The sequence below is a fragment of the Diachasma alloeum genome, unplaced genomic scaffold (assembly GCF_001412515.2).
Source record: "Diachasma alloeum isolate Michigan unplaced genomic scaffold, Dall2.0 Dall_scaffold_00857, whole genome shotgun sequence".
In the NCBI taxonomy this organism is placed as follows: domain Eukaryota; kingdom Metazoa; phylum Arthropoda; class Insecta; order Hymenoptera; family Braconidae; genus Diachasma; species Diachasma alloeum.
This window is the reverse complement of record NW_021680978.1, coordinates 232,986-255,891: the sequence shown is the minus strand read 5'-3', so window position 1 is coordinate 255,891 and position 22,906 is coordinate 232,986. Positions and strand designations below refer to the sequence as shown.

At 37.3% G+C, this 22,906-nt stretch overlaps 1 protein-coding gene across 2 annotated transcripts in view; it reads left to right on the top strand.

Annotated features, from left to right (window-relative positions):
• LOC107044983 (guanylate cyclase soluble subunit beta-1) overlaps positions 1–22,906 on the top strand; it is an 85,214-nt gene that overhangs the window by 9,086 nt on the left and 53,222 nt on the right. Inside the window, exons 3-6 of one of the 2 annotated variants that reach the window (XM_015267066.1) lie at positions 4,130–4,230; positions 7,403–7,521; positions 17,068–17,223; positions 17,292–17,445. In XM_015267066.1, the coding sequence (XP_015122552.1) occupies positions 4,130–4,230; positions 7,403–7,521; positions 17,068–17,223; positions 17,292–17,445 (530 nt within the window). The remainder of the gene's footprint in view (positions 1–4,129; positions 4,231–7,402; positions 7,522–17,067; positions 17,224–17,291; positions 17,446–22,906) is intronic. The other variant, XM_015267067.1, reaches the window with a different exon arrangement.

The window sequence follows — 22,906 nt, the reverse complement described above, 5'->3', positions numbered from 1 at the left end:
AACAGCAGTTTTTTAAATTCCAATTATGATGTGTTCATATATATTCAACGTGTACACTGAGGGAAAAATATAACTCTTCTGAGTATATTCCATCACCATCGAATTATAGTCAAAAAGTCTTCAACAATTTTTCATGGGTTACGGTAACTATGGCCGGAGAAGTAATTACTACAATGGAATATAGTCATTGCAATTATTTTATAGTTCTACTCACGACAGATTTGTCCTGGTTACTTTTGAACTTTGGTTAGTTTAACTGCATTTTGATTTGCAAAAATTACGCTTGTGAAGTTACTATAATGTTATGTGCCGCATATAACAAAAAATCGTATCATTCACCAAAACTGCCTCAACTATTTTCTTATTGTAAATCGAACTTCAGATTTTTCTCTCACTGTAGTGAAGCACTCATTTTTAAAGTATCAAGCTTTACCAGCACTTGGCATTACAAAGGTCAAACCCAGTCAACCCTCTTCAAGTTATTTATCTAATTGAGTCCGACTCAATTTTCTTGTTGATTTCAATTTATTTTAGTAATACAAATTGATTCAATTTCCTCGAAAAATCCGTTGGAGCAGTGATATACTCTAATTACCAGGATTAGTTATTGTTAACAAATAGATTTGGTTGGAGGCTAGGGTCTAGTCGTTCTCAACAAATGTTCATTCGTTAATAGTGAACAAATGCATATTTGACGAGTCTTGTTTGAGTTGACTTTCACCTTTTAAGTGAACCATTCGTTAACTATGAACGAATATTTATTGGGTCATATTCAACTCTACCATTCGTTAATAGTTCACGAATCTCATTTGGAATAAATGAATCATTCTGTCAGTGCCTGCCCTTGGGGACAAATTGCGCACATTTTTGAGAAAAATTCTTTAACGTGATGGGTTTAGAAAAAAAAGCACTCATTTTTTTCCACCACGGATCGAGGACCAAAAAAGCTCTTGACCTCCGCAAATGAAAAACAAGAAGTAGTCCAACCTCATTTATCACGTGTTTATGCCCACATTATCTTAACCAACAGAATGAATAAAAACTGAATTAAATTGTAAATGAGGCCACAACAATAGGGCGAAGGTGGCCACGGTAATTGTGTTGTAAGGTCAGTGGAAATTACCCAGCACTGCGAATGAAACCCACCGAGAAAACCCATAAACTCGCCAACCCTCGAGCATAAATTTCGATAAATAATTAATGCAGCTCTTCCTGTACCGTGTGAGAGGAGAAGAAACATTTCGCTACAGAGGTTTATCTTCTTCCGCGAAACCCAGAGCAACTTCATCAAAAGGATATTTCCCTCATTTTTCATTCTCAAGACCGTTATGATCTGCATCCCTCAATATCCATAAATCTCTTTTTTCTGTCATCAAAGGGAAGAGAAAATAAATACGGGAGGGTGGAATAAGGCTTTTGGATTAAAGTTGACTTGAGAATAAATGGCAATGAGTGCGAAGAGGTGGAGTACAACTGAACTCGTTGGGGGTTTAGAGATGTATCTAAAAAAAAGTGGGTCTCATATTATATACGGTGGAAATGGAACTCTCCTGTATGTTCCTTTGAGTAATGTCTCTGTCATTATAATGACGCAGTACCGCTAAGCAGCTTTTACCACCCTCATCCCCCCTCCCCTTCCACAGCGTTCTTCTGTGTAGTCTTCAAACTGGATGCCAGGTATTGACAGACTGCACTGCTAGAAAAGGTGGAACGATTTAGTCACTATTAACAAGGCTTCTTAACTATTAATGCCATACGTTAACTATTAATGAATCGTGTTAATACAACCGGTATTTTACCAAGTTTTCTACACGGAAAAAAAAGACACGGTGGAAATACTGAGATCGCAGGTATTTCGCCTGAGTTACGTACGAAGAGGGTACTTCGACACTAAAACGACGGCGTTTCACCAATTTTCCACGTATATAAAAACACAACTCTTTTGTGAATTGAATCATATATGATGATCAGTAAATTTATAAAAGACAGGAGATTCTCAGTACAGTCAATAATACAATTGTTCAATTGTAGGCGAATCACCCCAACAACATCATCAGACATTAGTGATGTAGGGAATAGGTATAACATGAAATCTAGATATATATCTATAAATACGAAATAGAAATTTTTCCTTTTCTATCCCAGTCTCCATTAATGTCTTGCCTTCGTTAGTTTCTTCGTCCGTGCAGAATAATGCCTTGCGTAAATGTGGTAGTTTATCCGAAATTCTCAAGCTTTTCACCGAACATTCGACTTCCCATTAAACTTCCTAATAATTAACGTTAAAGAACGGAATATTGTCTTGCGCTGCGCAAGGAAAACGAAAATACCTGGCGAAGCGCCCCGCTCATACGAACCTCCGGCGAAATACCTGCGATCTCAGGTTTTCCGCAGTTTCCTTTTTTTCCGTGTACATGTAAAAAAGTAAGTAATTTACCAAGGAGGTTTTGGACGAGGGACTAGTCACTTAGGAAATCACTGGACTACTCGACTGGAAATCAAAGAAAAAATCACCAGAAATCAATGGAAATCACTGGAAATCAAGTGATTTCCATTTTCGGTAGTGATTTCTAAAGATTTTAGGAAATCACCGGAAATCAATAGAAATCATAAAGAAATCAAGTGATTTCCGAAATCATTAGAAATCATCGATAAGTGTAGAATCGAAATTGATTTTGCAGTTTCAAACTCTACAATTTTTGTTATGGTATCGGTGCGTTCGAAATCACCCAATCCCGAAATGTGAAGCTATAAAGTTTTTGACATCCTTACGTATTGTAACGTCATGTAGAAAACTGCCATTATCGACAGATGTCTCATTTTGGTCCCGAAATCATGATTTCTCCTGTGATTTCTGGAAATCAAGAAATCATTGGAATATACTAGAAATCATGGAAATCACAAGAAATTAAAAAAAATCATGATTTCTAATGTTGATTGAGAAATCACAAAAATCATTCGCGAAATCACAGAAATCAACAGGAAATTACAAGAAATAATCTGATTGTGGAAATCACTGAGTCACTCGATTAAGTGACCAGCTCCCAGTTTTGGACCTTTTTGACCGCATGTGTGCGGCATTGAGAACAACACAGTTGTTTTGGCGCGAGACCAACCCCGTTGACAAGGTTGCAAGGGTCACGCCTCACAAGCGTCAAACATCGCAATGGTCATACCTCACGAGGCTCAAACATCGCAATGGTCATACCTCGCGAGGGTCAAACGTTGTAAAGATTAAACAATAGAGAGGTAGGCAGAGAACAATCTCATAGGTCAAACGACAACAAGCGGCAGCCGGGGAGCTAGGAAAGACGACCACACGCTTCCAACGATTATGAGGGTCAAACAGAAGGATCATGAAGGGTTTAACAGGAGAATGTTTCTCGCGAGGTAAAACCCTTGCGATCTCTGAACCTTGCAACGTTGGCCCCTTGTGGCGTATAACGCTTGCGACATTTGACCATCACGGAGCAGGATCCTTGCGAGTTACGACCTGTACCACATTTGACCCTCGCGAGATATGATCCTTGTGACGTTTGACCCTTGCAAGGTATGGCCCTTGTGACGTTTGATCCTCGCAAGGTACAACCCTCGTGACATTCAGTCACAAGCGTTTAAGCACTAATAATTGGATGAAAGGGTTTTCTACCAGTTATTTACCTTTTTTACCATTTAGAGGTAAATTACCAGGATTATACTATGTATCGTAGAAAACTCTGATTTTCAGTGAACAACCCAACCCTACCCTCAAGTATCCAGCGCCGCTATCCATCAAATTGAGGAATTATATGATCCTTCAAGAGCAGGACTATTCTTTGAATTTCAAATCCTCTCAGTAAACAATGTTTTATGGTTTGTACGGTCATACCCCAAAATAACGACGTTTTACTCTGGTATTATTGCTCGAATAATGGGCTATAACACGGGCTATTAAAGCTTCCATGTTCATAAATCTCTGATCAAATATTGCCTAGTTCGGTTCCAGTGAACGAAACTTTTATGGAGCAAGTTTATCTTCTCATGCAAAAACAGAGTAGCAAACCATTGTTGAGGGTGAGAGCGAGGGTAGCTAGAGCATGGCCTGAGATTCTGAAGAGATCCATAAAAATGTTTCTCACTTTCTGTGTAGGAAAGAGGCGGCTGTCAGTATGGAGGGACAGTTTCTCGTACGACAAATCTATGACGATGAAATCACCTATAATATCATCTCAGCAGCGGAGAAGTTACTCAGTGAGTACAGCAGTTCATGGGAGATTCAGAAATTATTTGCTCCGTCTTCTTTACAACCATTTTTGTTCCTCTCAGAGAACAACGTTTTAGTTTTTAGGGGAATCAACCGATATCAATTTGTCAAACACTGAAATACTACATTTTCTGTCACCTCCAAAAATTTGAGAATTTATTATTTTTTCCATTGCCTAGATACAATGATTAATTTTCGTAAAAAAAAAGTTGAAAAACTTGAATTCAATATCTTGTTTTAAAATTTTTTTTTCGTCATCCGTAGGGCGACGTGCTACATCTGTTTTATGTCCAGTTTTTAAGTTCAAAATTTTCGAATTGTCATCGTCAATTTTAACGCAGCGGCGCTGCGCTTACTGTGCGACGGATGAAGGCTGGCGGCCGAGCGCGAGTGATCGGGGGTTAACCCTAGTTGGTCACCATATGAGAACTTGCGACTTTGGTCACCTCCGCAGGGAATCGCCGCCGTGTTATTTAGTCCCGAGCGTTGCCTAATTCACTCTATACTGCCCGGGCGCGTTTAGCGAGACTTCGGCAACGTCGCACAACGGGCAATTTCATTTAATATGGAAAAAAATTGCCCGTCTATTAGAAATATTTTTTTTTCTTCAGGAATTGTGGATATAAATAATTTTAAAAAATATTATAATTTTCTAAACACTTGGATTGACGCATTCCAATTTTTTAGGATTTTTCCGCTCAGCCAGTCAATGGTAAGAAAAAAAAATCGACCTTCTGCGGCGTTTCCCTCCTATGGTGACCAAACTAGGGTTAACCCTCCAGGGAGTCTATTCTCGAGTTGAAATCGTGCGTTCGATTTCGATAGGTCGCATGCGACTCGTAGTACGCCTTATGGGCCGTATGCGACTTGTTGAAGTTGAATAGTACGATTTCAATTCGAGAATAGCCTCCCAGTGGTCTCACCTCTCCACCAAACGTATCTGGTCGCGCGATGAGCGCTGCGCCGTTCCGTGTATTTTACCATTTTGAGAAAGAAAAGTTCAAAAAAATGATGTATTTATGATTAAACGAGTAACTTTGAACTTCCAATTAACAACTAATATCAGTATAAAATGAGAAAGGTGAAAACATTATTCAAAAATTTATTTCCATTCGGTGCGAAAATTTGACATTTAGAGGTTAGACATAGAGATTTTGACCAAGTCGAATTTGTAAGGGATTTTAATTTTTGATCTGTGCAAAGATACACAGAACAAAAATTGTTCAAATGTTTGACATGGTGGAAAGTAGGAATCCCAATTTTTTCAGATTTTTCTCAACAACGTTTCAGCGTAAAAAATAAACATCGAAACAGAATGGCGCTCGTGCCATGACGCGACCGATCGTGGGTTAAGGATAATGAAACGAGGAGTAGGAATATTAATATCTCCGCATATATATTTTTTCCGTGAGGCGAATGAATTATTTAATCACCGAAACAAGGCTTTCAACGTAAATTGAAGAATTCTTTGAACTAAGTTCCCATGAATTCACTGGTGAAATTATCAAATTAATCGGGTCAAGTGTAACACTTTTGTTAATAAGTGGAAAATTGATACATTTAGAATTCTAAAGAAAAATGTCGAGAGACCGTTATGTAGAAAATTTCTTAGCCTGTGAAACAGTTTCTTAATATTCTCTTCATAGCTCTCATCACTAAGATAATTTGACAATCAACTCCTTTGCTAAATTCATGAGAGGTAAAATGAAAGTTCCTGACCTTTCGAAATGCTTCTGCGATTGTTGATGGAATAGGATAATTGTCGACGAAATGGGGTACTTCTTTCTTCAGCGAGGATATGACTGTGAAAAGGCTTCGGTTGCATTTCACCAATTATTTTAATTTGACATTTGGTTGTTGATTCACTCTTTAGGGATTTTTTTAAATTCGACAACTGATTGTCGTGTTACTTTTTCAACAACCAGTCGTCAAACTGCAAATACTAGTTTTTGTAATTTAATCACGAGTTTTCAGTGAGAACATAAATGCTTTCTTATTTCAAATCGTACTCAGCAGACTTTACGATAAAAACACGTTCAACTAAGTCGCATTGTGTGATAAGTACATTTCGAAAACTTAAAATGGCCCATTGTGTCCCGCTTCCTCTCGTTCAATGAAATTCATTTATCGCGATTTAATTTATGTTATTGCCTCTAAAATCACTGATTTCGAATGTAGGAAATCATTCGAAGTCAATTGCAGTGACGAAATCATGTCGCGATCCACTTGGAGTCATTGATTTAATTTCTTCCCGGAATCACTGAAATCAATCTCGAAATCACTGAGATCAACCCTGAAATCACGTGATGTGAATTTTATTTCGAAATCATGGTGCCATTCAATTAGGAAGTGAGTACACTGTTAGAAAATTAATCTTGCAATTTCAAGTAAAAAATTTTGAAATTTTTAACAACGAATAATTTACGTGGAATTTCCATTTCTCTTGTCATTGACAAATCAGTCAATGTTCTTGAATTTTTAATGAAATTTGATTTCTCAAGTTCATACGACAATGAAAATTACTGAAAATGATGAAAATTCAGGCAACTTTTCTTCTGAATTTTCGATCTGTTGCTTAATTTTCGCGATAGGTTTGAAAATTCAAATTGTCATTGAAAATTCATAATTCATAATGAAAAACTTAATTTTATTGAATTTCCAAGATGAATCAGGTTCTCTATCCCATGTAGAAATTCAAGCGGAGATGTGGCTGAAACTCTGCTCACACGCTTGAACCGACTGCTCAGCCCCGCCTTGACTGTATAGCAAGCGGGGACTGAGCGGAGAGATTTCTACACTGACAGAAATAATAGAACGATTCAGTTGCACCAAACGAGGCTTCTTAACTGTTACCGCGATTCTTTAATAGTTAACGAATCGTGATAATAGTTAAAAAGTCTCGTTTGGTTCGATTAAACCGTTCTGTCAGTATACCCCGGATGAGCAGTTTAGTCTGAAATTGAATTCAAGTTAAGAATATTGAAAATTCAAATGCATCTGTTACTTAAATTTCAAAAAATTTCTAACAGTGTAGCCCCTCGAGTTATCCTGACACAAAAAGTGAGGAATTTTGGATTTGATGAGTACGATGCTTCCATGTGGAAGCACCACACAGCAGTATCCAATTTTTTTCACCATATATTCTCTTTCCATTTCCAGAAATTCCAGCGAATCAAATTCTCGAGCTCTTCGGCCGTATGTTCTTCGAGTTCTGTCAGGACTCTGGCTACGACAAAATTCTCCAAGTTCTGGGAGCCACTCCCCGTGACTTCCTCCAGGTAATGAATTTACTACTCAAGTACAAGAAATTTCCGTGTAAATATGCAGAGATGAAGTGCATGAATAGCCACGAGAGAAGCTCGTTATGGATCTAGAGCACCCGTGGTATTCCTCAAAGTTGCATTCGGCATTTATGAGACCCAGCGAGAGGAGCCTGCACTCTCCCATCACTTTCCCTCAATCTCTCCTGTCATTCGAAGTAATTTACTCCGGAATCCTTGAGCTCGAGTCCCAGTAACCCCATTACCACCGTGATATGTCTGACGTAATCACTTTAGAACCCCCATGTGCCCATTTACGGCTGTTGCTTTCGCATCTCCCACCGGTGACTGTCCAACCCTCCTGGTTTTTTGGGATCCCATTGGGGAGGTATAGAACTGTCAATTAATTTGATACCCATGGGGGAAGCAGCAGCGGTTAACAGTTGTATGCGCGGGAGATAAGGAGTTTGTTTTTACGGTATTGACAATCCTACCTTCGTAGAGAAATCAGTTATGCCGACATTAGATTTGGAGGGGAGGAAAATAATGAAATTATGTTAGTTAAATTTACTGAGATTTGATCACACACGAAGGGATGTTTGGCAATATTATCGTGATAACTGAGGAAAGATTTTGAGAAGAATTGAGGGAAATTATCTTGAAAACTTTACTGTCAGAAAAGCAATCGGAGAACGCATTCTAATAATAACCGCACAGAGAGAAATATTCAGTAAAAATTACGAAACAATTCACGTAATCTGTAATGGGGAATCGTTTTCCGGTAATTTTTATAGGATTGGAGGAGAAAAAACCTGAAACGGTCAGTGAATTCTTAGGTTCATCACCGAACAAAGTACGAAATTGTCATGTAATTTTTCCCGAAGAAGTAAAATCTTACAGAAACTTCCCGACTTATTATGCCTCCAAAATAAAAAAATCTAGAACGTTCAACAATTTTTATGAAGGTGGTGAGTTATTTCTACGTTCGGTTCCGTAAAATTTCTCAATCGTTGGGGAAAAATTACGGAACGACTTGTCCCCACAAGGGTGTCATCAGACGGGTGGTTAATTTTTACGGAACAAATCGTAGAATTTACGTGACGATTCGTACAATTTCAGTTCCAACTCCCACTTTTTATTGAATTTTACATCGCTCGCGGATTACGTTTCGAAACGTAATTTTTACGTTTTTTTTCTAGTAATTTTTATCCAATTGTTCTCTCCGTGTACAAATATTTCTCACACTTTTTCTCTTTCAATATCGAGGATCTAATGTAAGACAGTATTTGACATAAAAAAATTACACTTTTAAACGTTTTTAGCACTCCATTGATCGCGTCATGAGCGCCGCGCCGCACTTTTTCCGATTTTTAAAATTGCACTGCCGTAAAACCTCAGAAAAGTTTGACATCTCATTATGAAGTGTCTAGATGCTCTATCAATGAAAACATCCGCCAAAAATATTTTAAGTAGTTAGATTTACAAATTAGTGTTCCGACCCTCCGGGCCGTACGTGTACCGTGTATAAGGCGAATTTTTAGAAAAACATGGCAACGTTGAGCTTGAATATATAATTAAGAGTACCACTGAACATAAAAAATCTTACGGGACTTCTTCAAGTATACAATCTAGATCACTCTTGTTTTTTCCGATTTTTCCTAGATCTTTCAAATTTATTATTATGTCGATTTATGCTGGTGCGGCGCGCCGCTCACGGCGCGACCATCTAACGGCGTTCGTAACTTTTACGTCACCAACGGAGTGTTATGAAAAAATCATTCTTCGACTGATTTAGGCTCTTACGGTGTAAAATTCTGGGACATAAATATATGATGTTATACTAAAGAGACAGATTTCGTTTTTTCTGAACGAAAATTCGATATTATTCGATAAATCCAGTTATTTCGCACCGAAGAATTCCTCTATGCATGTGGCAATTATCGAATGCCAGTCATCCATATCTATACGGAATACTGAGCGGTATTATCCGCTGTCAGATAATATTTTTCGGTCGGCTTCCGTCTTAGTTTTTCGATAATTTTATGGCTTCTACGAGATACCTGACCCTTATGACCCTTAATTTCGGTGTCTTAATTTCGAGCCCCTAATTTTTATCACCAGAAGTCGATTTGGATTTTTATAACATAGAGAGATTTCGGTATTCATTGACTACTTCAGACATTGATTTGTTTAATTATCAGCATTTTCAAGTATAACTACGGATCATTCATTATTTTCACATTCATGCGTTTTTTTATTTCGTTGTTTCACAATTTCATTCTCGTTTCGCAGTCCAATTAAATGTAACAGTTGGAGTTTTTGTTTTGAAGCTCTTGATGAGCGAAATAAAAGCTCAATTTTTATGGAATTAACAACGCTCCCTCAATAATGAAATAACATTTTTTTCTCATTGTAGAGAGTCTGATAATAACCAAACATATTGAGTGGAAGTGTATATGATTTTATTTTGTACTTCAATGGTTAGAATATTTAGGTTTAAAATTTATTGAGATAAAAAAAATTCAAAGTGTCTTCGATATAGGGATGGGCGATGTTTTAAAAAAACCGATTATTGACGAATCGTTGTTTTTTTCTTAAACAATGGATGGTTTTTCTCATTACACAGAAAACCATTTAGAAAAAAAAAATCATCGCATTTTGATGGAAAAATATCCTATTCTAAAAAGAGCATACGCCGTAAGCTGTAGCGTAACGCTCATTCCTCGAATTTTATTGGTCGAACATTCGGATCCGCCCGCACGTGTTCGACTTCGGTCGGCTTTCGGTTTTCGTGTCACGATTTGTCTTTAATACGCGCGCTGAAGCGCGCGATCGTTATATTTAAAAATTACAACTCGAGGATCTTACATTTTAATGAGACAGTGTCTATTCGCACGCTCCACGCTAAATTTTACCGTGGATCCATGGTAGATTCTCACTCATATCTTGTCTGACATCTCTGTTATGAACTCTGCTTTTCAACTTTGACAATTGAGTTGAAAAGCAGAGTTGTGACAACATTGTTCAGTGGGGTCTAGGAGTCTCCCCTGGTTAAACAATCATCCTTAGAATCATTTGCACGCCATTTCGAGACTCGCTCTTTCATTCGGGCCCAAAAAAACATTCACATCTTGTCTGACATCTCTGTTATGAACTTTGGTTTTGAACGCTGGAAGTAGAGTTCAAAACCAGAGTAGTGAGAACATTGTCCAGTGGGGTCTAGGAGCCTCCCCCGGTTGGCAAATCACCCTTAAAATCATTTGCACTATATTTCGGCATCCACTCCTGCACTCGGACCCCATCAGACAAGTATGAATATTGTTGAGAAAACGTTTACATAAAATGTAAAAAAATATTTATTTCATCTTTTATTTGCGTTTAGTTAACTATTTGTCAATTATTTATTTCATTTTTTATTTGCGTTAATCTAGACTGATATTCGTATTCAACGAATTAATATTTTGAGAAACTTATTTACTAGTCTACTATCTGCATATCACTTATCAATTGATTCGATGTGTCTAGTTTATTGTCGAGATTTAATTTAAGCAGTAAAAGTTGAGGGTACATGATCCCCCATATATCCACGGTAGAAATTACCTTGAATCCACGGGAAAACGTCCCGTACATCCACGGTCAAAGTTACCGTGGAGCGTGTGAATAGACACTGCCTTTTAATGATAAGTACTGCTGGAGAGTTAAATTTTGAATCTCAAAACGAGGTTGTCGCCCGGTGGCTTGGCGCAGTGGGTAAGTTCGTTGCCTCACATGCGAAAGGTTCCGAGTTCAAATCCAGGCCGGGTAGAATGGTGCGATCTAACCATTTAAAGTCTTGATCATCATCGCAGTATACCCTAACCGGGTCGAAGCGATGTAAAATAACGATTAAAAAAAAAACGATGTTATGGATCAATTGGAAGAAAATAAATTAAATATTTTCCGTGGCTGGACAGTAGCTGCAATAGTTGTTAAAAATTTAAATAAAAAAAAAATGAAAAAAAAACCAATAGACGACTGGACTTGTCCACTTATTATTTATAACGTACATACTGTAGAAAATAATTACTTCTGATTAAGAATAAAACATTTTTTTTTAATTCTCAGTCAAGAATGAAAAATTCGATTAGCTCGGTCCAAAAAATTTCGATGTTTGGGCATGAAAAATCAATGTTTTCGATTAATCCATAAACATCGCTCATCCCTACTTAGATAAAGGACGGTATGTCATAAATAATTAGATTTTCATTTTTCCAGTCATGCGAATTTCTTATTTATCAATTCTTCAATTGATCAACAATCGTCGCATTCACTGAATGAATTCCAACTAATCCATCCTTTTGAATATGATAATTATGTCAGTGCTCTAATTGTGCTTGTTGGCTCGATGCGTATGAAAAATACCTCTGACATCAATATCCTCTCACTCATTCATTCATATGTAATTTTGACTTCAATATCTGAAATATGATATTACAAAATTTTTTTTAGATACAGTTTCTCCATCATAATACGTCGTTTTATGCGTTCAAAATCATTTTCGTTCCACAGTTTCTCATTTTCTCGTAATTTATAGAACTTCCAATATAAATAAATGTCAATCAAGCCTAGATTATTGTCATACATTTCCAAACCTTCAATAGTAGAATCGGATTGAACGATTGTAGATGTGTGAGAGAAAGACCTCACATTGAGGCCATCGACAACTCCACTCGTATAATAGAGAAAGTCCTTTCAATTTCATTTTCAGAATGACCGTAATAATGAAAACATTGTGCTTCAATACTTTCAGCTCCATCCCCTTCATTTTCCAGATTACAATGTTTCGTGTAAAAAGTCAAAATAATGAAGAAAAATTGGAAAATTCATGGGAAAAGTGTCTGAGTATGCTGCATCATTGAGAATTCTTGCAAATTTTTTTCAGATCGCAGTTCCAAAAAAAAATGCAATTTGGATATTTTTGTAACCCCTACAGCGATAACCTCCGGAGTTACCCCATTCTCAATTAGGAAAATTTCCATGGCACCCAAAAAAATAATGAAATAATGAAAAAATATTGAGCAAAAAGTAGTGGGTGATAAATCAAATCATTCTTGATAACACGTATAATTTTCAGATGTTTTTCAGATTTCATAAGAAAGTTATTTGAACAAATGATTCAGAAAATTATGAGTTTCGGGGCAATTACGCCCTCTCGCGCGCAGGCGCGTGTTTCGAAAGTAAGTGAGCATCATGGGAAAGGTATGGGTTGGGCCATGGAACTGAGAGAGAGAAAATACTCGACAAGTATACCAACTTGAGACGCATTTTAATATTATGTCAATAATTAGAAAAACATCCAATAAAAATTATTTGACGCTAGTGGGTGATGAGAAAAAAATCAATCAATCTGATAAATAAAATCAATATTCAAACAATGTTCAAATGCACACTTAAATAGTTACTTGAAAATTGGAAAATTCTGTGCTCAGNCCCCCCCTCGTTTCCCCCCACAGTGATCAACACACGAAACACTTTACATTCAAGCCACAAATGGACTACAAAAGAGAAAATAAAAAAATAGATATGAAACTGACCCCCTTCCGTTTTACTTTCAATTATAATAATTAAAATTCAGAGACAATTTTTCAATTTCATTCGAGAACTATTTGTTAAATTCTCGTTTAAGGTTTGTAAATTTTTTTGATGGATGCATATTCCATTTTCTGGAGGAAAAACTTACAGAAGCTACCATACCTCTAATTGAATGAATTCAATCAATTTTTCCTACAAGGTAGATTCTGAGGGCATATGTACATTTGGAAACAATCCCGCAATCACTTATATCTTGACCAGCGATCAATGTCTCCCCTAGAAGATATTTTCGCAATAATCTACAATTCCTTGCTAAATTTGATCGACCAAGTAAATCGATGAACGTTGGTTGAAAATTTAACGAATGTTTGTCGAATGAAAGTGAAAAATCTTCTTCGAAATGTTAATTAATTGGTCGTTAAATTTCACCAATTAATTGGTGAATTTCACCAACCAGTTGTAGAAATTGACCAAATAATTTTCTCCTCGAAGAATCCGTGCAATGGATGGGAATTTCCCATTTTCTGTTCAATCAATTTCATCATCAAATTTTCAAACGAGAGATTTTTGTGATATTGTAAGTCCACGAGGAATAGAGGAAATAGCACCAGTTTGAACAGATTTTTTTCCGTTATCGAGTCCCTCTCGTAATTGTATTGAATCCATATATCTAGTGAGGGGAGAGGAAAAACTATGAGGGAGATTCGAGAACAAGATACAACCCTCGGGTGGTTACGGAATTCTTATACATTTACAAGTCAAATAGACGACCGTTTGGAGATTGAATTTCCCTCTTTTCCTTCTCCTCACTATCTCTTTCCCTCCGCCCCTCCGCCCACAGGTTTCTCTGCAAATCTAAATCTGGAAGTAAATCAACAGGAATGAAACATCGCGGTGGAGAGGATACGAATCGGATTATCTCATCCAATTTCCTTATAGCTGCTGCACAATGCCGAGTGGAAACATGTCAAGAGTAACTAGACCAATCAGAGAAAAATAAATGATGATTTACGTGGCTCCGTGTTTTATTTGCAGAACGAGGGGGATGAAACTCATGTTTTTCCCAGTCCTTTCGCCACTCCACTTGGGAACAAATAAATAAATCCAATTAAACCAATTAAATTCAACAATTTCGGTATAACGAATATTTTTCATGCTATTTGTTTGAATGGGCTGGGGTTATTGTTTAGTGGTCCATAATTGGTAGGGACTGTTGTCATCATTTGTGATGATTGCCAAGCCATCACGTTGATCTGTCAAGTTATTAATTCGATTTAAAAAATCCAATCAACTGATGAAATTTGATAAATGGATGCGGGGATGAGGAACAATTTCGCTCATGATTGAAAAGATTTCCAAGGTTCTATGGCCGATAAACAGGAGAAAAAGTTATGGGTGTCTTGAATTTATGGAGGAATCGATTCTGCGAGAAAAAATTGGGGTTACCAAACGTTTTAACAAGATCAATTTTTCGTTCTCAACAAGTAATAATGGCTGTGGTAAGAAAAAGAGGGTAATATAAAGTGTATTAAGAATTTTATTGTCCATAAGATTTTCAATCAATTTTTCTTGCTGATATTTATTGGAAATTTCACAATTTTTGCGCTCGTTCTCAGCGGACATTATTCGATAGACTAAAAGGAAGAACGTATAGAATAATATAACTAATTCTCGCCTGGGCTGCCGCCAAGTTCACGTTTATCTACGAAGGGAAAGGGATGCTTCTCCTAGGTTAGAAATCTACTATTTTTGAGGCGAATATACAGTAGAGGCTTAGTATAAGATACCTCTCTATAAGATACCTCGCGCTCCGAGCGTTCAAGACCTACCCCCACTCTCGGCACTTTTATCGCTTCCCGAATGTTTATGTTCCGTGGGCTTCTTATAAGATACCTATGGCCTTTTTTTTCAATGGGAAAAGAGTAGTTATAAGGATTAAACGGTGTTAAGGGTCAAACGGGAGGGACGAACGAAGTGATCATGAGGGTCTAATGACCTTAAGGGGGGATCACACCACTTTTTTTTCAAGTAATGGAAATATACATCGATTTTTTTTTTCACTTTTCCCATCGACAAATCGTAATTTTTTGTCTGTGATTATTCTCGAGTCCACCAACCATCTCCCAACATCAGCTGCCATTCTATCATGCAGGGTTATGTTTGGAGAGAAAAGAGAACGCAAGCGATACAAATTCAAAACACATATAAACTAATTAGTTATCGATATTCATTCAGTAAAAATGAACATTTCATTGAATTCGGGTGCAACGAGCGAAGTATCTTATTTGAAACCCGCTGAATCCTATTTTTCTTCTCACTATGGGTGCGCGTAGTGGGGGCATAGGGGTTTCCAGAATTCCACTCTCCTACTGTCCCTAAGGTATCTTGTACGAAGCCTTTACTGTATCAGCTCCTGAGGGCAAATTGCTTCACACATGAAAACATTTAGATTTTTTATGTGGATGTGTCTATGGTTTCATTATCGGGAATCATTTTGGGAAGAAATTTTTATGCCGCGACACCATTCATCAAAATTCTAAAAAATTCTACACTGATAGAAAGGATTAGTTATTGTTAACGAATGGATTTGGTTGGAGACCAGCGTTTGTTTGGTCTCACCATATGTTAATTCGTTAATAGTTTGCAAATGCACATTTGAGGAGCCTTGCCTGACTCGATTTTCAATTTTCAAGTGAACCATTCGTTAACTATTAGCGAATATTCATTTAGTCATATCCAACTCTACCATTCTTTAATAGTTAACGAATCTCGTTTGGAATAAATGAATCAATCTATCAGTGTACACATAGAACAACCTAAACGGAAGTTATGTTTAAGAAGTCGTCTTTTACGTTTTCTGAAGCGTATTTTACGCTCACAATGGTCGTAAATTACGATTACATAAACGTAATTTACCATTTCGTATTCGGAAATTACAATCACTTAAGCGTAATTTACAGTTTCGTATTCGTAAATTACGATGATTTTTCCGTATTTTAGGTTTACCTATCTGCCATTAACGACGAAGGAAAAATAGTATATTACATTCCAAGTGTGAATAAGGGGGGAATGTTAACACTAGTGGGGTATATATTTAGGAAGAGTCGTAGGACACGCGCAGCTAAGCGATATAGTCCAGTCAATGAAGGTGTTTGGACCCTCGCTAATTCGATTATGTGAGAAAAATGATCAATCTATGAACAGAAATGTACTGAATAACATATCAATGGTCAGAGAATGTTAAAACGGCGTATCATTTTAATTGATTAAAAACCATTGATTTTCTAACTGTTAGCGTTAATTCCAAAATAAAAAATACCAGCGGGTAGAGACGAAAATTATCTATAAATTTGAAGTAGAACTCAATATTTTATGATGCATCGTTTTTACATAAAAGAATTCCAAATCTCTCTTAATCTTAAGAAAAATACCACTTTATGCACAAAAATCTGTCAACAAAAAGGGACTTTTCCAAGCACGTGTTTCAAAAATTAAATTTTTGTGTCATCTTCAATTTTCTTTTATCTAGTTGATTAATTTCCTTCAAATACATCAGTTCCACTCTATTGAATATTCTCGCGTGAAACATAATTCTTCGGCAGAACCAATTTTTGCGCCGAATGTCCTGGGCGACAATTTTTCCAACTATACAAATTGCGCCATGTTTATGATATTAGCACATTAATTCAGTAGCGAAATAGTAAAAGGAGATAAGTCAATTTTGACTATTGACCAGTTTCCAATCAATATCTCGGAATCTAAGGGAGATAGCAAAATTGTTTTGTAACCTTTTTTGTGGAGCCGATTGAGTGCTATCACAAATGTAAGTACAAAAATTTCGCTATCTCCCTTAGATTTGGAAATATTCCTAAAAAACTCATCTCCTTTTACCACTTCACTACTGAATTGTTCTAATTTTGTTAATTTCAAAGTGTAATTCGATTCAATTATTATCGTAATTACTACAAAGGTTCATGAATTATATTGCTCCAGAATTTGGATGCCCTCCACGACCACTTGGGCACCCTCTACCCCGGGATGAGAGCCCCCTCATTCCGCTGCACAGAGAGACCCGAGGACGGTGCCCTCGTCCTCCACTACTACTCTGATCGCCCGGGCCTGGAGCACATTGTCATTGGAATAGTCAAAGTAGGTCCAGCACAGGTAAACGAAATCTGGGATGAAAATAAAAATCGATTCCTCCTATGAATCCCCAGACAGTGGCCAAGAAATTACACGGGACAGACGTTGACATGCAAATACTCAAGACCAAGGATGAGTGCGATCACGTCCAGTTTTTGATAACAGATACATCGGCTCCTGGGGTCACTACCAAACCCATCACTGCTGAGCTGGAGACATTATCAGTTGGTAAAGCATTCAATTCGACTACCTAAATTTAGTAATTAGTAGCAGGAATACTCATATTCATAAATCATAATTCCCGTTAGTTTTAAAGCCATCAATTAGGTAACATCACTCACAACTGTTGAATTATTTAAGTAATCATCAATTCAAATATTCAAATTCTGAATTATTTTATTTATCAATAATTTAATTAGGAAGATTGGCGATTATTTGGTTAATCGAAGATCCCTTTCACGAAATTAGAATTATTCACTTAATGGAAAATTTACAGTTCCATATTATCAAATATTTAATTCATCATCAATCGGAAATTTAAATTATCAATATTATACTATTTCAAAACTTTGATGAGTATATTCATATTTTTATCAGTGTAAGTCGGAAATCCTTTTAATATTGAACAAATGTAATATTGAAGGCCATTACTGATTAGTAGAGTGAACGAAAAATTTGCAGTTTTGTGAATTTTATATTGCCAAATTAAAAACGAGTTGATTCATAAAAAATTATGTTGTTATAATAAAAATCAGGTTCAAATTTTGATAAACGTTTTATTTATTTGAACGCAATAACGTTTTTTTATTTCAAATCGACATTTCTCAAGCTGTACACATGAAGTGAAAATTTCATAACTTCCGCCAATTTCCAGTTGCACATGAACATTCCTTGTGACATTCAGGTGGACTTTTAATTAAGGATATCCAAGTACTTTAACTATTTTTTCTCCGGCGAAATGCGTCTCTACTTTTATAGTCGAACATCAGAGCTTTTATTTGGGCCCCTTTGACCCTAAGTTTCCGGACATTTTACAGTGATTTGAATTTTAATCTCATTGAATTTTAATCTCAATATTAAACCGCTAGAAAACATTTTTAAAATTTTAAACAAATTATGAAGTTTACTTTTGACGGAAGATTGATGAAATAATTAAAAAATTGTAATTTTAGAAAATTACGAGCATTTTTTATAAATAATTTATAAAAAATTAATTGTCCACCATGAAAATCATTTGTTCGGAATCGTCACAAATTTATTCATATTCAGAATTTTATCAGAAATCGATTTCATGCCTAAAAAAATGAGGTTTCCGAGTGTTCAAACAATTTCAATTTATTATATATAAAATGTAATTTGAATGACGCTGAATATTCATGATTTACCCAAATTTTTCTCGCGCAATTCAACTGACAAATTTGATGATTGAAAATGGTCGAATCTATAGTGTGGTCTGTACCAAGCTGTAAAAGATATTTGGATATCCACCAATTTTCATAGAAATATTGAACTGAACTTCACTACTTCCATTGATTTTATCCTTAAAAAGTGATGTTTTCCTAACAAGATTTCCTGAAATATCAGTTGGGAACTCCAACTTGCAATGCCACTTTTCCAAAATTTTCGATATTTGCACGGACGAAAAAATTTGATAGAGAAACCTATCGAATTTGTTAGAAAATTCTATTGAATTTCTATTGAATTGTTCTGCTAGTTTTTGGCCGATTCTATTGAAATGTTCAATAGAACATATTCAGTAGAGAAAGTCAATAGAATTCAATTTTTCTATATAACTTATTCTATTGAGATATTTTCTATAGAATTTTCTAGGCTCAAATTTTCTAAGTTTTTTCGTTTGATTTTCTTGATGAGAAGAAAATAAAAATAGAATGAAAAAAACTTTTTCTATTGAATTTTGTCTATTGAACATGTCAGTAGAATCAGCCAAAAGCTAATAGAAAGTTCAATAGAAATGTGGGATACATATTTTAAGTGAATGAGTGTTAGTGGGGAAAAACATAGTGAAGGGAAAACGCCATGAGGGGAGGTGGGAAAAGGCCTGATGGAATATTTTGGGAAAGCCGAGGATTAAGCCATAAAACGACAGTCCGGGCCCGAGTTCTATAGCCGCGACGGGTCAACGGGGAAATACGCCGGAGTGTCTGTCCATCGGGGAAGTACCCGGCGGAATTGAGAGAGCGGGGGTTAGATTATAAAATAATAAAGTGAGGTTTGGGCCTGAGTGTAATTTCGTGAGTGAATAGAATGAGTAAATAGTAGAGTGAGAAAGATTGAGTGGAAAATAGAATGAGAAGGAATGAGTGTGAACGTGAGTGAGAAAGACGAGGATAACAAAGGACACTTTTAGCATTTAAGGACGAGCAAATGATTAGGGGAGTTAGTTGTTAGCCGGAGTTCGTAGTGTCAGGTTAAGACTTGTATATTTATGTACTTGAATATTTAACTTTCTTTTCAATGAATAAATCGTATCATATATTTTATTAAAATTACTGTCATGAATCCTACAGAAATTCAATAGAATTTTCTAACGAATTGGATAGGTTTTTCTATTAAATTTTTTCGTGCGTCTGTACTCGACATTTCAGAGAAAAATTCTATTTATCAATCAACTTCAAATAAACTTAATAACATGATCGTAAAAAAACATGACCGAAAAAATTATGGTATAATCTGTGACGTATTGGGTCGACCAATACGTCGTTTTTGTTGAAATTAACACCGGACGTGCTCAAAAGGCCTGGGTGGAAGAAAGGAGAAATATGATTTCTCTTTCTTCGCATCCAGACATGCCATCAGCAGTCCCAGGGTGTCTTCTATCACCAAAACGGTAAGCAATCTCACGGTTTTCTGCAAGCCCAGCTCAGGCGTTTGAACCGAGGATTACTAGTGGTAGTAATTCATGAGCACAAAATGGCATTTGGTGCAGAAAACCGTGGGACCGCTTAGGTCTGCAAAATTGGGACTTGAGCGAGTCGCGAGGGCTCTGGAACGACAAGAGTCCAGTAGAGTACGACCAGGAGCGGAACAGAGCGGACCTCTGAGCTCCCAAATTAAGCCATAAGTCCGAGTCCTAATTCGCGTCGGACCGCGGAGTTAATCACGCGTATACCGGCCCATTCCAATCGACAAAGTGTAGCGAATCAATATTTNTCCCAAATTAAGCCATAAGTCCGAGTCCTAATTCGCGTCGGACCGCGAAGTTAATCACGCGTATACCGGCCCATTCCAATCGACAAAGTGTAGTGAATCAATATTTTAACTATATATATATATCCTTATCACTTAAACCGCGAGTGTTCACTAGGGGTTAACCCCCTTGACCATCCCTCATATCCCTCCAAGTGAGCGAATCTCCCGTGAGCTCACCGGCGAGCTAGCCAAGGATAGAGGAGTACAGAAAACCAGCGGCATCTCCATCAACAGTGGACCTTTAGAAGAGGAGGGTCCAGGAGGGCGAAGCAGAGGGTCCCTGTACGAGTGACACAAGACGATATCAACATAGGGTACGACGGCCCTAGGAAGGAAGGGCTGATTTCTACTTGTGACTAGTCCCAGGGACTAGTCACATGTTAGATCACCCAGGATTAATGCGGTGGGTGATCTAAGTCAAAACGTCACATTGGCGCCCGACTAGTTTTGGCATTCATGACGAGTGGAGTGCGAGGACATAAGAAACTAGTGAACTAAAATTATGTGATGTTTCTCCAACAAGAGGATTACACAGAAGAAACAAGTGGGTTCGGTATAGTGCGTGAAAAAGTTCAAAATTCAAAAATTGGCGAAGCTGGCATTGCCGTGGAATAACATGGGATTAGTGAATTAAACGTATCGAAAGTCCCGGGGACTTTGTCGGTACATCGAGCGTCATGATCTGGAAGAAGGGTTCCAGAGACACGGAGTATTGGATCAGCAAAGGTAGAGCTCGATCCAGTACGCGACTGAAGAAACGTCGCTAAGCCTAGGGATATCACAGAGAGATTCTGTTGACAAGGGGACGCTCGTACAGCGGTCCCGCAGTTCGGATGACATTAAAATTCACGTTCCACAAAAATTGCCATGGAATCGGACGCTTTCACCAGTTACGGGACTTGGACTTCATCGTACTACTCATCACCATCAGCCATGAGGGATGAACAACGGATTCCAGTGATTGGCAGCTCAACAGGAAATGAGGTATGGACATCAGAACAAATTTATGGACTGCATTGGCAACAATTTGCAGTGAAGAAGTCGCTGCCGGAATCAAGAAGATCCAAGTATGACGCCATTGCAGAAGACATGGTAGCAAAACATTTGGATATTTATGCAGACAGAACTGCCATATTTCATGGAAACGAGGAATTGACAACTCAAAATAATGTGGATATTTCCGAGTGTTGTAAACAATTCGCAGAAGACATATCAAACTCAAATGTGACCCCGGACACCAAATTTCATCAGGAATTGAGATTAAAGAAGGGGGTGAAACGCGCCGAGTGTTGCGAAAAAATCAGTGAAAAATTCAGTGGACTCAAATATAATTACAGATTATAAAATTGAGAGAAAAGCCGAAATCTCCAGCAGTGACAAGTTAATTCTTGAAAGGAGTGAATCCGAAAAAGATAATAGTGCGGTTTCATTGGAAATCATTTCAGTGACAGTAGACATTAAATCACAAAGTGTACAATTTCAACGTCTTGACCCTGCAGTCTACATACCTCCGCAAACTGTGGCAAGCGTAGACTCGGAGATAAGGCCTCTGTTACTCGATCCAGGAGAAATGCGAGTGTCAGCTGATGTCCAAGCAGCCGAGACTACAGTTCATCGACATGCCTCACCTGATTCATCTTCTGGATTGAGTGGAAAAGCCTCACCGCCATCAACCATTACGACAATCAATTTTGGAATACGTGAAAAATTAGTGGAGTGTGAGTCTGCCCTCCAAGAAATGGACAAAATGGATAAAACCAATGCAGACAATGATATAAATTTATCGAAAGTGAACGGTACAAATGTGCAATTTTGGAAGAAACGACAAGTNGAAAGTGAACGGTACAAATGTGCAATTTTGGAAGAAACTACAACAGCCACTGAAATCAGACTTTTTAAGAAGTGCAGCGCTCGAAAGTGCAGTGAGCGAAAGGTACGTGGCGATAAGACCTCTGTCACTTGATCCATGGGGATTATTATCACCAGCTGGCCTGAGTGCCATCAAAACACCTATGAATCAAGGTCTCCGGGAGATGCGACGTCGGTCATTTGATCCAGGGGGGATCATTGTCATCAGCTGACCGATAAGCAGCCAACAACAGCTGAAAAACATCCTCTAGATGACTCCTAGCGAAGCTGGCACGAGGGAACGAGACAACGAGTGGTTCGAAGAGACGAACCCGAAAATACTGGAAGTNAGTACCAATAATTGCGCGCGGGAGAATTTGAGCATGAGTCTTACGAGACATTCTCATAACCAAAAAAAAATTTTTTTTCATGACGATAGTGTGATAATTGTTATCATTTCAAATCAAAATTTAGTTGACACAGAAGTTACTCAAAAAGCTTGTAGAAAAAAAAAGAAGCAAAACAAAAATATTAATTTTCCGTCCGGAGATTTCAGTTTATTAGCTTGCAGAATATGAACATGTTGCATTGTAGAAAACTCATATTGATTCAATTATGATTCTTGACGAAG